General features: G+C 42.1%; 1 protein-coding gene across 1 annotated transcript; it reads right to left on the reverse strand.

Annotated features, from left to right (window-relative positions):
* Window positions 1-385: 385 nt before the first annotated feature.
* On the reverse strand, window positions 386-13,833 carry LOC109970938 (uncharacterized). Its single transcript, XM_020618882.1, has 6 exons — window positions 13,778-13,833; window positions 13,619-13,662; window positions 8,997-9,240; window positions 8,417-8,684; window positions 6,127-6,266; window positions 386-492 (listed from the first exon to the last, which is right to left on the reverse strand). Exons 2-6 carry the CDS (start codon window positions 13,629-13,631, stop codon window positions 432-434), a joined length of 726 nt encoding a protein of 241 aa, XP_020474538.1. The 5' UTR covers window positions 13,632-13,662; window positions 13,778-13,833; the 3' UTR covers window positions 386-431.
* Window positions 13,834-15,527: the final 1,694 nt, after the last annotated feature.

Genomic DNA, 15,527 nt, shown 5'->3' on the forward strand with positions numbered 1-15,527 from the left:
CTACTAAACACTGAGCAAAGGGTCTGAATACTTATGACCATGTGATATTTCAGTTTTTCTTTTTTAATAAATCTGCAAAAATGTCAAAAATTCGGTGTTTTTCTGTCAATATGGGGTGCTGTGTGTACATTAATGAGGAAAAAATGAATTTAAATGCTTTTAGCATATGGCTGCAATATAACAAAGAGTGAAAAATTTAAGGGGGTCTGAATACTTTCCGTACCCACTGTACATCCAATACACATTTTGTGTGATTTTGTGGCCACATTTCTCCCCATCTTTTTCCACAACACATTGTTTTATTTTCCACTTCTATGTAATGAAAGTTTTTCCAAATGTCGTTTCTTCTTTTTCTCCCAAAGACGAACCCCGGCTGGCCGGCCATCGGTCCCTTTCTCTGTGTCAGACTTAACTTTGTTTGTTGTCGTCTTCTAAATAATGCCGCGAGTGGAGCTTAAGGGAGTGATGTAGCCTGCGTCTGTGCAGTGCGACCTGAAGCAAGACAGAAAACAGAAATACTGCAAAATAATAATAATAATAACGCGACTGAACGAGACAAAATAACGTTATAACATTTCGTTTCATCTCGTTTTGGTCAACGAAAATGAAGAGACATTTTGGCATAGTTTTTAGTTTGTGAACCACATTTAGTCTCGTTTTTTTTCGTCAACGATATTGCATTATACATTTAGTTATAGTCATCATCACACGACCAGCATTTTCGTTGCGTCTTGTCTCGTTTTCGTCACGCGATAAAGGTTCGTTGACGACAATATTTAGTCATAATTTTCATTGACGAAAGCAACACTAGATGCCAGACGCTTTGTATTTGGATTATTCCACTTGATATCAGGGTTTTAACACTGACCCTTACCAGCAAACATAAATCTCTTTGTTTTTTGTTTTTTAACCTCCACCAACAAGGTTATATTTTTGGCTCCCTGTGTGTGTGTTGGTTAACAGGATTATGGACAAGTGGCTGAATGGATCATCAGCTTACTTGGTACAGACACAGGTGGGGACCATCTCTAGAAGTGATTAGATTTTGGCTGAAAAAGGTCAAAGGTCAAGGTCACAAAAAAAATTTCCCAAACTAAAAAAACTAATCATATCTCTGTCAAAAGTTACTGAAATCATTTTTTGTTAACACACACATAGGGTGGCAATGTCTACCAGCAGACCAAATTTCATCCAGATGTGATCCAGAATCCAGATTTGATGGCTATTTAAAGTTAACATTGAGAACCCCATTTCACACATAATTTGTCATAACCCTGATGTGTTCAGGTAAGATGCACAGTATAACTGCCTATCACACCCTAAATGATGTTCCAGAGCTGATCCAGCTCAAGGATTTTGTGTTGTTCTGGATCTCATTTTTCACAAGGGAGCCATTTGCACGAGTGATTATTGTTCCTTGGCAGGGGTACATGCACTCTCTGATTGATCTTGTTTAAGATTTATTTTTTGGCTTTTATTCCTTTATTAATTAATGAGTCATGTGATCAGATCTTCACAGTCACTTAGACTGCTGTCCCCGCGACCCAGTTCCAGATAAGCGGAGGAAGATGGATGGATGGATGGATCTTCACAGTCATGATCTTTCATGTCTTTATTGAACATACCCAATAAATATACAAAGTGGTGATGGAAAATGTAATGACAACAGAGTTTTAATAACAGGTTGAACCACCTTTGGCAGAAATAACTTCAAGCAAGTGTGTCCTGTAGCTGTGGATCAGACCTGCACAATGTTCAGGAGGAATTCTGGAGCATTCGTCCTACAGAACTGCTTCAGTTCAGCCATGTTCTTAGGGCTTCTGATGTGAACAGCTCTCTTCAGGTCATTCCACAGCATAGTTGAGGTCTGGGCCCTGACTGGGCCACTCCCAAAGGTGGACTTTGTCTCAGTAGCCGTTCTCGTTCTTGTATTTTTTTTTCTTGTCTTTCCTGGATAATGTTCTGCCTTTCCTCAACTCCTCGCTTCGCCTGTCCTGCTACTTCTCTCTACCGCAGCCATGGGCAGCTATCTCTGGACCATACTCCTCACCTCCTTTCCAGCCTCCACTAGCCAGGTTGATACACAATCGTACAAACTACCTCCGGCTCACTGCCACCATCTACTCTGTCTCCTCAGCCTGTTCCACCTCCATCGGCCAGCCAGTAAGTGACCCTTGTGTTCCGCAGCTCGGCCCACCTTCTCCTAACCCCCATAGTGACTGTCACCATGCTGGTTGACACCCGGTTTTATAGACTATACTGTCCGTATTCTTGTATTGTTCTCACCATACCTGTATGGTATGTATAGCTGGCTTGTGGCGGCCAAGCGTTCATAGCGACGTCGCTTTTTGATCCTTCGATGTCGGCTCTTCCTATCATTGTGAAGCAGAATTCACCAAGCGTTGGATTGTTCACCCACTAATAGGGAACGTGAGCTGGGGTTAGACCGTCGTGAGACAGGTTAGTTTTTCCCCAGGTAATTCTAAATCACACCTCCATTCTTGTTTCATTGACTGTATAGCATGTATTAAATCTGCTTGCACTGAAGTCAGCCCTCTGGGTTTGTTCTTTTTTTTTTTTGCTCACTCACCCTCCCATGTGTGAGCGTTTATAGCAGTTTAGGGTCATTGTCCTGCTGCATCACCCAGTTTGTTCTGAGCTTCAGCTTGTGGACAGCCACCCTGACATTATGCCGCAGGATACCTTGATAAACCTGGGAATTCATTTTCCCCTCGACAGTGGCAAGTTGTCCAGAGGCAGTAAAGCAGCCCCAACTCACGATGCTCCCTCCACTGTACTACAGTTTTCTTTTTACACCATACGTAGTATGGTGTTCTTCCCAAACAATTCTATCTTGGTTTCATCATTTTCCCAGTAGTGTTGTGGAGTGTCAAGGTGGTCCTTGGCAAACTTCAGGCATGCTGCAATGTTTTTGGAGAGCAATGGCTTCCTCTGTGGTGTCCTGCCACAATACCATGCCTGTTCAATATTTAGCATATAGATGACTCATGAACAAAGATGTCAACCAGCTCCAATGGTTCTTATTTACCTCACTGAGCGTTCTGCGTTGTGCTTTTGGAGTGATCTTCGCTGGACGCCTACATCTACAGAGAGTAGCCATGGTACCAGATGTTCTACATTTATAGACAGTATGTCTAACTATGAACTGATGAATATCTAGGGGCTTTGAGATGTCTTGGTGACCCTTTCCTGCTACAAGTCAACAATTCTTGGTCGTAGGTCTGAGATCTCTTTTTTTGTGAGGCCTGGCTCACATCTGCTGATGCTGCTTGTGAACAGCACACTGACACTGTTTGAGTCAAGGTAATTCTAAATCACACCTCCATTCTTGTTTCATTGACTGTGCTCCAGGTTTGCTATGTTTGAAGGCCACGATCTGCTAACTCTTGGACATAGCAACACAGCTTAACTTCTCATTCTTAGGTGTCACATTTGAAACCTATTAAAGCTTCGAACACTGACTGAGGTTTCTAGGTAGAGATATTCACTCAGTGATTGACTACCACGAACCTGCAAACAGAGTTCCCTGCAGATCTCTCTCTTACATGTTATTAATTCAGGACAAGACCCAAATCCTCTCAAAATAATAACAGTTATTGGTAGCTACCTCCTTATACCCTCAGATGTTACTGTACTGTGGGCAGCACAGTGGTTAGCGCTGTTGCCTCCCAGCGACCTGGGGCCTTTCTGTGCGGAGTTTGCATGTTCTCCCCGTGCTTGCGTGGGTTCTCTTTGGGTGCTCCGGCTTCCTCCAACAGTCCGAAGACATGCAGCATAGGTTGCTTGGTGTCTCTAAATTGACCGTAGGAGTGATTGTGTGTGTGTGAGTGGTTGTTTGTCTGCGTGTTAGCCCTGCGATGGACTGGCGACCTGTCCAGGGTGTACCCCGCCTCTCGCCCGCAGCTGGCTGGGATTGGCTCCAGCCCCCTGTGACCCTGTTTGGGACTAAATGGTTTAGAAAATGGATGGATGGATGGATGTTACTGTACTGAGAAAGTTTTAGGAACCAGTATACTCTGGCTGGCAACCTGCTGGTTGTTCTTCCATTAGGCCATGCGTGATAGGGGAATACAGATTTACTATCAACTCCTCCATGTACTCTTCTTCCTGCACCGGGATAATAATCTTCTTCTGGCCTGTTTGTTGTCTTCTTGGACTCTGGTTCCTTAAATAGTGGGCATTCCAATATCTCCTGCAGATACTCTTGTTGTTCCTGTGGGGCTTCTAGTTGTAAAAAAGACAATCTTTCCTATAGCCTCCTGCAGCTCCTCCTGTAAGGTTGTCTCTGCCACTGGGTCTTCAAAAGCCAGTGCTGCCTGCCTATGAGCCTTCATTACCACTTTCTTTGGCTTATTTTGGACTCTCCCCCGCTAACACCTGACTTTTTCCACTGTCATTTTGTGTGTTTAATGGGTGTGTTCAATACAGAAATGAAAGATCAGGACTGTTTGTGTTTTATCAGCTTAGAAATATTGTGTTGGTTGATAGTTGTGACTTTGGTGAAGGTCAGATCACATTTCATGACCAATTTATGCAGAAAACCAGGAAATTGAAAACAGTGCCATTACTTTTTCTTGTGACTGTACCATGCTGATGAGGCCATCACACCAGAGCCATGCAGTTATTTGAATTTACTGTACACCCTGTAGCCACTCAGAATACAGTATTCCTTAACTAACTTCTCTCTCTAATTTTTGTTCATTAAGTGTGAAGTGAGAGTCAAAATAAACTCTACCGGTATTCCCTCCTCTTATCCCTCCACTCATCATTGCTCCTCCTGCTCTGTCTCTAAAACTACCTTCTACATGGTCACGACAGCCAGATACAGGTAGTGCAGCAGTAATAACCAGCTGCAGAATATAGAGCCCGTGGTTTTCAGTGGCATTGCAGTGGCATTGCAGTGATGCATTGTCAAATAAAAAGGTTTTATATTTTAGCAATATGCATACATATGTCAAACATTGCTTTGTAGTGGATGTATCTGTATTAACACAAGTAAAGAAGAAGCTTTATTTTATTGTAACACATACAACGAAATTTTGTTTAGAGCCAAGGGCCCCGGGCCAGGGTATTCAGTGTCTTGCCCAAGGACACTTTGACGTGGACTGCAGGCACCGAGATTCAAACCTCACACTCTGTATCTGGTATTAACAGATGTTGTTCTACTGTATGGCCCTGTTCAGATAGCCATCAGCATTATGTGTAAAAACACAGCCTCTTCATTCTTTAGTGTTACGTTTGAGCACAGACAGGACAAAAATGTATTAATCTGCAGTGTTTGTGTCATCTGCTGACAGCTGCTAGCTAGTGTTAGCTCCTGAACCGAGAGCTGAGACAAGGGCATGGAGTCATGGAGTTGCCCATGTCAACGGGATCTCTAGGTCCGCATTGAGTTAGCTGCCATTAGCTAAGGCTATCCATTCTGAATGACCAAAGTCAAGTCAAAGTGAGATCTAAATGATTTAACCAAATTTTTTACCAAATACAATAAAATAAAACAAGAACATATGCAGGTAAATACAGCACCTCCCTCCCAAAATGGCAACCTCATCCCAGCATTCAGCATGGCGTGATGGACCTTCATATGCTCTATATGTAGGATCATCCTGCAAAAAGTCGAATCTGGCAAAAATTTTGGCCCAAAGTATTGTATCAAAGTATCATCCACTGAGATACTGACTGGTCACTCAAATGCACACAAGGTCACATTATTATTAGTGTACTCATTATTAGTATCACTGAAAAAAAGGATTCACCGGGTCTTTGGATTTACACAAATTATGCTAGTATATGCAACGCAATTCATTCATATTTCCTCTGTTAACATAATTCAAACAAGTTAACCCCTAAAGAAAATTATGTTGGTTTTACACATTATAATTGTGTGGGACCGATGTACACATTACAATCAAGTAAATCCAACAAATCTTTTTTTTTCAGTGTACTGCATTTGTGTTTCATGAAAGTAACCAGTTCTAGTGGAGATACATTAGTGCAAGGTCATCTACCCTTCGACTCTCATTTTGCACGTTGTAGCTTTTGCCATCTTCCCAGCACAGTTCTAAGACATAATTAACTTAGAGCTGTAGAATTGTATTTTATTACCTGTGTAGTTTCCCTCTGTTCCTCTCTGGCTCCAGGTTAGTGTCTCTGTTTTCTGTCTGCATGCTGTTATCAGCCATTTGTGCTCCACACACCTCCGCAGTGGGCCCTGTGGCTACACACATCCTCCAGATACTACTCTCCTACAAGAACACACACACACACAAACGGTGAAAGAATATAAGGGAACATCTGTATTAGTAGATAGAACATAAACTTTAAGCATATTCAACCATCTGGTTGAGTGAGGGGACAGCCAGAAGGAAAAAGAAAGAGCACTAAGGTTTTATAGGTAATGAACATAGTGGGTCATAGTATTTAGAGGTTAAACCTATGTGGCAAAGTCATATATGTTTCAGTGGCTCTTAAAGTCTTGAAGTATGCAGCCAGACTACTACAGTAAGTGATATAACACAGAACGAATGTGTTCTTTGGGTACTGTGGTATATTCTTTGTCAGTTTCTTTTTATTTGGAGTAGTCATCTTCACAGAAATTAGTATTTTTCATGTTCATGTTCATTTTAACTAAGAAATTGCTGAACATGGATATTATTTTAAATGTGTTCTTGAAATTATTCTTTTTATGACAATGTGGCTTTATTAAAAAAATATTCAAAAACATATGTTCATTTTGACTATAGGATTTACTCTCAACATAAACAGCTAAACAAAATGGTTATGATTTTGTCTCCATCTAACAGATGATGTGATTAGGAGTGACTGATGCTCAACTTGGCATGAATTAGTCCCAGAGGAAAAACTACCCCATTAAATTACTATTGAGCTCAGCTTCAATTAGGGTTCTTTAGCAGCCTGGGCTTTAGTCCACGAAGTGATATACAGCAACCAGCTGTAAAAAATTTCATTATGATTGAAAAGCAAATTCTGCTGTCAATGGTTAATATATTTATAGTATTATAGAAAGAGTAGTTTGTCTCTAACTTCTGAGTTTGCACATTAGGTTCTTATTGTCTGTTACTGGATAATTTCTAGTAGTTTAGCAATAGCAGTAGTTCATTTATTCCAGTCATTACACATAATACAAAAAGTATAAACAGTATAAATAAATAATGGTGGGTTTTTCCCTCACAGTCAGACACTGTACAGTAGTTAAAAACTACCATTATTTGTAGCTGTGCTCACTGGCTAAATCGATACTTTATAGTGGTCTTCTGGGCTTTTGTATCTCTGTTCAGTATTGAGCTTATACTAGCATTTTGTTCTTGACCAGTGAGTATCATTATTTTATTATTTGTTACATAAGTTTTAAGAAAATTTCTGAAATGTTAACACAATAAAAATTCAGTCAGCCTGAATGCTCATCCAAGTAAAGAAACGTTTCTTCCAAAACTGAAAATAATAGCCCTGATTTGTCTAATTTATTTGAGCTAGAACAACTGGTTCTGTGGAGACTGGCTCCATTTTATGTCTCTCAGAAACTGTTGTACAGCCAGCATTAGAAATGTAAAATCAGAATGCTACTTTCATGCTACCACTGACTATCTCAGTGATCCCACAAAGTTGTGGTCATCAATCAGATCCTTATCTGTCTGTAAAAACTTTAATGAGCTGCCTTATGCATTATAAAAGACTCAGAATGCCTGATAAGCTGAATTGTTTAGATGAACACTTTGTTGCTGCTTCCAGACTTTTTGGCTTTGATTCTAGTTCTTAAATGGGATGGTTGATATACTGTAGGTGGGAACAATGCAACTGTTTACGGCCTGTGAGCTTTCATGTCACACCCGGGAGATTGTACACCATTGTCAACTAATGATTAAAAATAATGTGCACTGTCAAATAACGCTGAACTCACATTGATTCTGGGTGATGTCAGTTGTCCATGATTGTTTGATTTTCAGGCATTGCCATATTATGATGCTCCAAGTTGAAGTTATTGAACCTTTCAGAAAAGTTAGTTTCCCAATTGTCATTAAAACTTGGATGCTGACAAAATTACAAATACAAAATTAGTAAAATGCTCTATAACAAAAAAGGAAACTTTGGTTGAAAGCTTGCATTTGAGCTTGTTAATTAATGGCAATTAACCATTCGCATTTCTTTGTTAACCTCCAGTTTTGGCAAATGGCAATTTCAGCAATACAAACTTTTTAAATGTAAAACTGATGACTGTAAGAGAAAAAACAAGGTTTGATTCCTTTGACATAAACAACTTTCAGGCTTAATGCCATGCTGACGTTAAAGTAGGGGGGGAGTTTAGAATTAATCTGAAATACGTTGGGTTGTGTTTATATGCACAATATAAAACTAGGGCAATCTCCTTCAGTTGTACCTTGATGCTGAAGGACCTGCGTATGCTCCTTTTATTCTCCCTGAAGGTGATGGTATGATGCTCCTGATTATCTGCCACGCTGCCTCCTCTTTTCTCTAGGGCCGTCCTCCAGTGTCCATTCTCTGCATCTCTGTGCCCTGATTGCTCCATAGGAGTCACATCTGGCTTCCAGCTTGGACCCCATGTCCTGCAACCACCTAATATGTCCGAATCATGCCTCTCTTCTAGACAGTCATCACTGGTCTTAGAGTGACACAGGATCAAGGATCTGGTCAAATTCAGTGAAAGTCAGTTTCATGGACTATATGACATAAAAAGCAAGACTTTGAAACATTAGAGAAATGCAGCCATGAAAGTGAGTAGATACTGTATATAAAAAATTTAAGCCAAAATAAAAGAGCAGTCAAACTACTGCATTATCCCTGGTCATTAAAAGGCATAACCCAGTCAATATACTGTATAGCATGTTCTAGAATATGAAAGCTTTACACTGGCCTGTAAGTTAAACTACATGCTATTTCTGCTAATAAAAAGGCTTTCTGTACAGCCCTAGCTGTATGCCTCTGAGTGGTGTTGGTACCTGGAGAGCATGGCCAGCTTCTTGGAGCAGTGGTTGTAGCTGCTGGTTCGGTTGTTGTTGCAGTTTTTCCCTTGGTCCCTTTGTCTCCTCTCCATCCTCCTTGCAGCCTCTGTGCTGGCTTTCCTCCTTTGGTTGGAAAATCTCTGAGGCATGGCCAACAGTGTGTGCGTATGTGTGTGTGCTGGGAGCTCAGAAATCAACAGACTCCTCCCAGCCAGCTTGAAGCTTAATGGAGAGGGATGCTCTGGAGAGCAATTAGAAAATTCATTTAGGACAGTCTGACTGCATTTGTGTGTAAGTGCTCTGAGAAACTGCTGAGTGGAGGCTGGTGGAAATAAAAGCATTACTCTTCCCCTGCTGTGAAAAACAATCAAATCAAAGTTTTCCTCAGTTCATATGACTGCTTTTGCAAGAAATAACAAATATTCCACATACACATACACACACAGTGGCACACAGTCTGAAATCACTAAAGTACATTGGACTTGGGCACATAAACAGCAACTGCTGAGCTAGCAGAGGCTCACTTTTAGCTCAATTTGTGTTTTAAGGTACATATAATCTGTGCAATGTGAGATAACAGATAAGGGTGTTAACCATGGTCTACTGGTCCCATTAATGTGCTGGAGTGAATTAAGGTCTGTACTCATAAAAGATTCACACTCAAGAGAGCACTATAGGACAACCCCCAGATGCATTATACATGCTAGTGTAGATGGCCTTCCACATTTGCAGTGAACACTTAGTAAAATGTGCAGATGCTCCTTAACTGGAACCCATAAGGCCTTCAGTCTGACATCATTATCTTGCTGCCTTCCCTCTCAGCCCCCTCACAGTCAGAACCTGAGTGGCTAACAAGGGTCAAGCAGTTCTCCAGGTGCATGATATAGATGCAGTAGACTTACGTGAATGGGATCATTTTACTTGGACTGAATTCTAATTAATACTGGGTGAAACTTTGTAACTGCTGCGGATTTAGTTTTCAGTGATCCTGTATCAGAGGCCTCTAAGGCCTCTAAATAGATGGGTGAACCATCAAAGGCTTTCCATTTCTTCTAGTCATTGTGCTAAGCTAGGCTAGCCACTTACTGTATCTTGCACCCCTCTTTTTGTTCAAGTCCAAAATGTAGCCTTGTAAACTAATTCTGTGTTATGTTGTTGTAGATACCTCAGCTAGTTAAGCTAGTTAGCTAGGTACCTAATCTGTTAAAGTTGCACAATATTTGAGAGACACAGTCAAAAAGGTTGCAAATTCTGTTTTGAAACGTGGCTACAAATGCAACCACTCGCAACTCCTCTTCCCAGTTTTCAGCTATTGTGCAGCTGCCGTGCAGTTCCCGTCAGCCTTCCAGGAGCCCCCCTTCTCCTGTTGCCTGATAAGGCATGTCTAGAGTCTAGAGTCAGACTTAATTTTAAATCAGAAAAGGCTTGATGGCAGAGAGAACATGAGTAAAATATTTCTGGTTTCCTTTTTAAGCGAGGAAACAAGCTAGCATGGGAAAAAAATCATTTAAATTCACAGCTTATCATCATTCTGCCCCACTGCACATGCTTTTATTTTGACATTAGTTCCTGTTACAGTTTCATCTCAGCCACAGACTCTTTGCCCTAATCAATGACAATTGTTTGCACCTGTTTACACCCCTTTATAGGCAGATTCCCCACACCAGGAAGCTGGCAGATTGTCCTAACTCATGTTCAGACTCTCCAGCATTTTTCCTAGCGCCTGTTGTTCCAGCTCTGACCCTGGATTGCCTTGTGACCATCGAGTATTGCCTGACCCCCCGATTCAGTTTGTGTTTTTTGTGCATCGACCCTTGAATTTCCCTTTCTGACCATGTTTCTCGTGGATACCTTGAATGTGTAAGTTTGCTGGCTCTGACCCTGGACTGTATTATTGACCTGAGAGTGTTACTTGTTAAATGGTAAATGGACTGTATTTATATAGCGCATTTTTTTTTCCCACAGTATGTTGTACTGGCCAAAGCTGGTGGCCAACGATGATACACCATTCACCCATTCACACACCGATGACGACAGGCTGCCACACAACAGTGAGAGTCAAGCCACCGGGAGCAATTCGGGGTTCAGTGTCTTGCTCAGGGACACTTAGGTATTTGTGGAGACTGGGAGTTGAACCACCAACTTGCTGGTCAGGAGACGACTGCCCTACCTCGTGAGCCCCCCCCCGCCCCCACACTATTCATACGCTGTCTGTGAGACAGCTACCACAAACAGCTGGAAACTCGACTGGTGACTATGGAAAGTAATAACAAAAGGGTCTGCCCGTGGGAAGAGGGGGAAAAAATCAAAAAGTATGCACATGCACCAACAATGATTATTCAAACAAAATATCTTCAGCTGGCCAAATCATTACTGATCTAGGCATCACAAAGTCATTTCAGAGGATGGCAGAAATTTATTCATCATGCAGAATTCAGTGATCATAGTCAAAGCCAGGAAAAACAGAAATTGTGAAGGTTGGACATCTTTAGCGTGTTCTTCTGCTGAGTACCCAACATACCAATATGCCAACCTGTTTATCCTGCGCTTCGGTCTGGCTTCTGCGCTCCTCCACTGGCAACCTCCACTGCTCTCCATACTGAAGTACTCCTCTGCTCACTCACTCATCCCTCTGCCTGCCTTTGTTCCCAGCTCCACGCTGCCTGCCTGCCTTTGTTCCCAGCATTACACACTGGCCTGCCTGCCTTGTCCTCAGTACGACCCTGTCTACCAGCCTCGTCTCCTGCCTCATGCTGCCTGACCACCTCACCTGCTGTCATGGCCAATGGAGCCAGCCTGTCCAGTTCAGAAGCTGCTCTGCCTCTGTTTCCCTCTCTCCTCCACCTGGTAACCCCTGCCTTGTTTCTTAAATAAACTCCATAGTTTTTAACTCTTGTGTGTCCGCATAGTGGGTTCACCCATACCAGTCCCCTGAACAGCTTCTGCTTCGAGCCTTGTATCAAACTGGTAGTAGGGAGGACAGTATAAAAGTAGGACAGTGAGGGAGGGTAGAAAGGCACTTAGTGTGTTGTGATACATCTTCTGATATGTCATGGTATCATAACAACTAATGTGGCTGAACAGGGATAAGACTGACAGCCATCTTGGTAACTACAAGTAAGCAGGGGGTCTGTTTGGAGTATATTTAAGCATACCAGTGGTTTGTAGTAAACAGGATGGCCTTCACTTGGGCCCATGTAGTGGTGTCTATGAAATCACTGGACATACATTCTAGGATAGTTTGGTTTTCTGTACCATCCTTTAGCTATAGGCCTAAATTGAGGGTCATCCTATGATGCAGCGCTCCTCCCCCTTCAATTTATTTTTATATGCCACCATTACATGTCACTAACTGTGTGTCTCCTCCCTCCCATAGTGTCTCCTCTCTCTCTCTCTCTGTACCTTTCTGCAGGTTGCCCTGGCTCTGGAGCTCTACATTTCTGATGAGCAGTTACCGGCCACATATTGTGATGTCAGCAGTACAGAATGAGTCCAACCACGCATGTATGTTACCCAATTCATTCCTTTTCAGGTTGCTCAGTGGCACATACTATGGGAAAAAACTTCATGCTCCCAGATTCTGGCCATAAAACTTTCTTGGATGTTCCTCTCACCTGTTGAGCCAACTGACTTCCGGGAAATTCTTCCAGTCAGCTACCCGCATACATGAATGAAACCAATAAATATGGTTGCATATTCATATGTGTGTGTGTGTGTGTTGTACATGCCCTCACATAAAATCATGCTTTTTTCTGTAGCAGTAGCGAGGCAGGGACTCCAGCCTAACAGAACCTGATTGAGCGAAAGCAGAGGGTGGGGTAGCTCTGCAGCTGAACAACGTGTGTGTTGTTTGGAATTTTCACTTGGGATTTATTCAGTCTGTAAGACAGAGCAGGGCTTATAAAAGACAGCCAAGAGAGCCACCTGAAAGGAAAACCTTTCAGTCACACCATAAATGAATAATCCACAACTTGTACAATGTGTACAGTGTGTACAGAGGTTATTTAGTAGCTTGGCCCTGAAGTGTATATGGCTGTTGAATTCTTGATATGCAAATGATCTCACACTCTCGAGGGAGGTTCAGCTGGTCTAGCCTCTGTTGTATCAGTGCAGAATGTTAACTGAATGCTGTGTATGTCCATGTGGGTGTAGGTCTGGCTGTGTGGGTTTTTGCTTGGCTGTGTGGAGAGAAGAGAGGAAGCTGTGCCGATCCACTGCTGGCCTCACTGGGCTATTTTTGCTCTAAAAGTTGGCTTGGACTGGATATACACACATACACAACATTATGTAATTTGTCTTTTCATAAAGGAACTCTGTGTGCAAGTGGATCCATGAATATACACACACACACTTAGATTATTGCACATATCCAGCCCCAAGGCCAGCAAGTGCATCATTTAACTTACCAGCTCTGCAACTAATTTTGATAGTTACACAATACTTAGAACACAGAAACAGCTTTTCCCCCTTCTTACTTCCTGTCCAGAACCTTTATAGTCATAGATGTCAATTTGGTTTTCAGTCTGAGACATACTGTATGGTCCAGATAATTATGGACTTGCACAAATAAACATTGTTTTTAAAAACCCTTCAACACTGGTAGTGAAGTTCCTACTCACCATAGTCAATCATGATGTCTTTCAGCCAGTATCCACAGCTTCTACTGAAAGTGAAAACAGGGGATACAAAGAATGGGTTTATTCCAGACAGACAAGTAAAAGTGAAGGAAGCTGAAAAGGTTCAAAACTGATGTATCACTCAGAGCATGGATTCCTCACTGTGATTGCTCTGGGGTGATGTGGCTGTACCTCTTGTCCTCCTCGGTACCTCTTCCTCTCTACTTTTCCTCCCCCTCAGTCTGCAGAACACAACAGTGTCTCAGAAAGGCACAGCTCCCCCAAATCACTGCCCCTTTCCTGTGAGCCAGCTCCACAGAAGAAAACACTGCATGTAGCTAGGCCTGACCTCACACCTACTTTCCATCACATACTGGTTGTAGTCTTACAAGGCTCTGGTGTGTGTGTGTGTGCCTGCAGTGTGTGTGTGTGCTTACTGTATGCTGCATGAATAGACTCTTTGAAGCCACTCCAGTTTACACATAAATACACACTTCAAATTTGAAGTGTAAACTTTTTTTTTACTTTTTCCACCACCACTTTCTGTATTTAATAGGTGTGTTCAATAAAGAAATGAAAGTTCATGACTGTTTGTGTTATATCAGCTTAGAAATATTGTGTTTGTTGATATTTGTGACAATTTAGATACTTGAAAATTAGGGAGTTTGTCATTATGGTTCCATATTATTATGGCCTTAGGCTGAGAGCCCTGAGAGGACTGAGTAGCACCTGTGCACCCTCAGTGGGTCCCAGGTCTTCACAGGCTATACAAGACTTTCACCGCCACAAATGCATATGTAACAGAAGTCTTCATACATACTTTATGGCTGTGCATCCTTCTGTCAAATAAGTCAAATATCCCTGTGTGAAGAATTTGCTTTGCATTTTGTTGTGTCTCCCTCTAGTGGCTCAACTGTGTCACTGTGGTTGGGGATTGGACAACAACATTGAATTCCTATAGAGAGCTGCTTCAGTTAGGTATTGACCAACATTGAGGAGTTGGAATTTCTAAGGATGGAATACTTACAGATGTTCATGTACAGAATGCTGATATTTTTGCGAACTATATGAGATATTAGCAACACTGGCTAAATACTGCAGGAGGATTTGTCAAACAGTATAAAAACTAAGTACAGCATCAGTATACAATAAGAGGTCCAGATGGTATCAGCTCCAGACTCCTCAGGGCCTGTGCAGGCCAGCTGTGCTCTACCACATCTTCAGCCTGAGCCTGAAGCTGGAGACAATACTGGGTCTGTGGAAGACACCCTGCTTTGTTCCAGTTCCCAAGACTGGTGGATTTAGCATCCTGCCTGATAAAGACTTTGGAAGTTAACATGTACTGTAACTTAAACCACTATAAGGCTTGTCTTTCACCATTTATGTTCTCTGGTGAACTTCAGGATAGATCTACTACAGCTTCCTTACCAGCCTCGAATCAGGGTGGATGATGCTGTCATGTACTGTACCTCCTTCACAGATCCCTCTCACAGCTTGAGAAAGCAGGAGTCAGTGTGAGGTTCATGGTTTTTGACTTCTCCAGTGCTTTCAGTGTTTACAACCATCGCTGCTGAGAGAGAAAATGGAATGAGCAGAGATGGACCACAGTTTGGTCTTCTGAACTATGGACTACCTCACCAACAGACTACTGAACCATTTCTCAGGCACGGTTCAGTGTCACTGGGACTCCACAGGTGACTGTTCTTACTCCATTCTTGTTCACCTTATATATTTAGTTCACTTGGACTACAACTCTGCACACTGTCACCTGCACAAATTTTCTAATGACTCAGCTGATGTCAGGAGCATCACTGACAATATGGAGGATGACTACATGACTGCAATCCAGGCCTTTGTTTAATGGTGTAGGCAGAATGGCCTGCAGCTTGATACGAGTAAGGCAAAGGAGCTG

Source organism: Monopterus albus, unplaced genomic scaffold, assembly GCF_001952655.1.
Source record: "Monopterus albus unplaced genomic scaffold, M_albus_1.0 scaffold210.1, whole genome shotgun sequence".
Classification (NCBI taxonomy): Eukaryota; Metazoa; Chordata; class Actinopteri; order Synbranchiformes; family Synbranchidae; genus Monopterus; species Monopterus albus.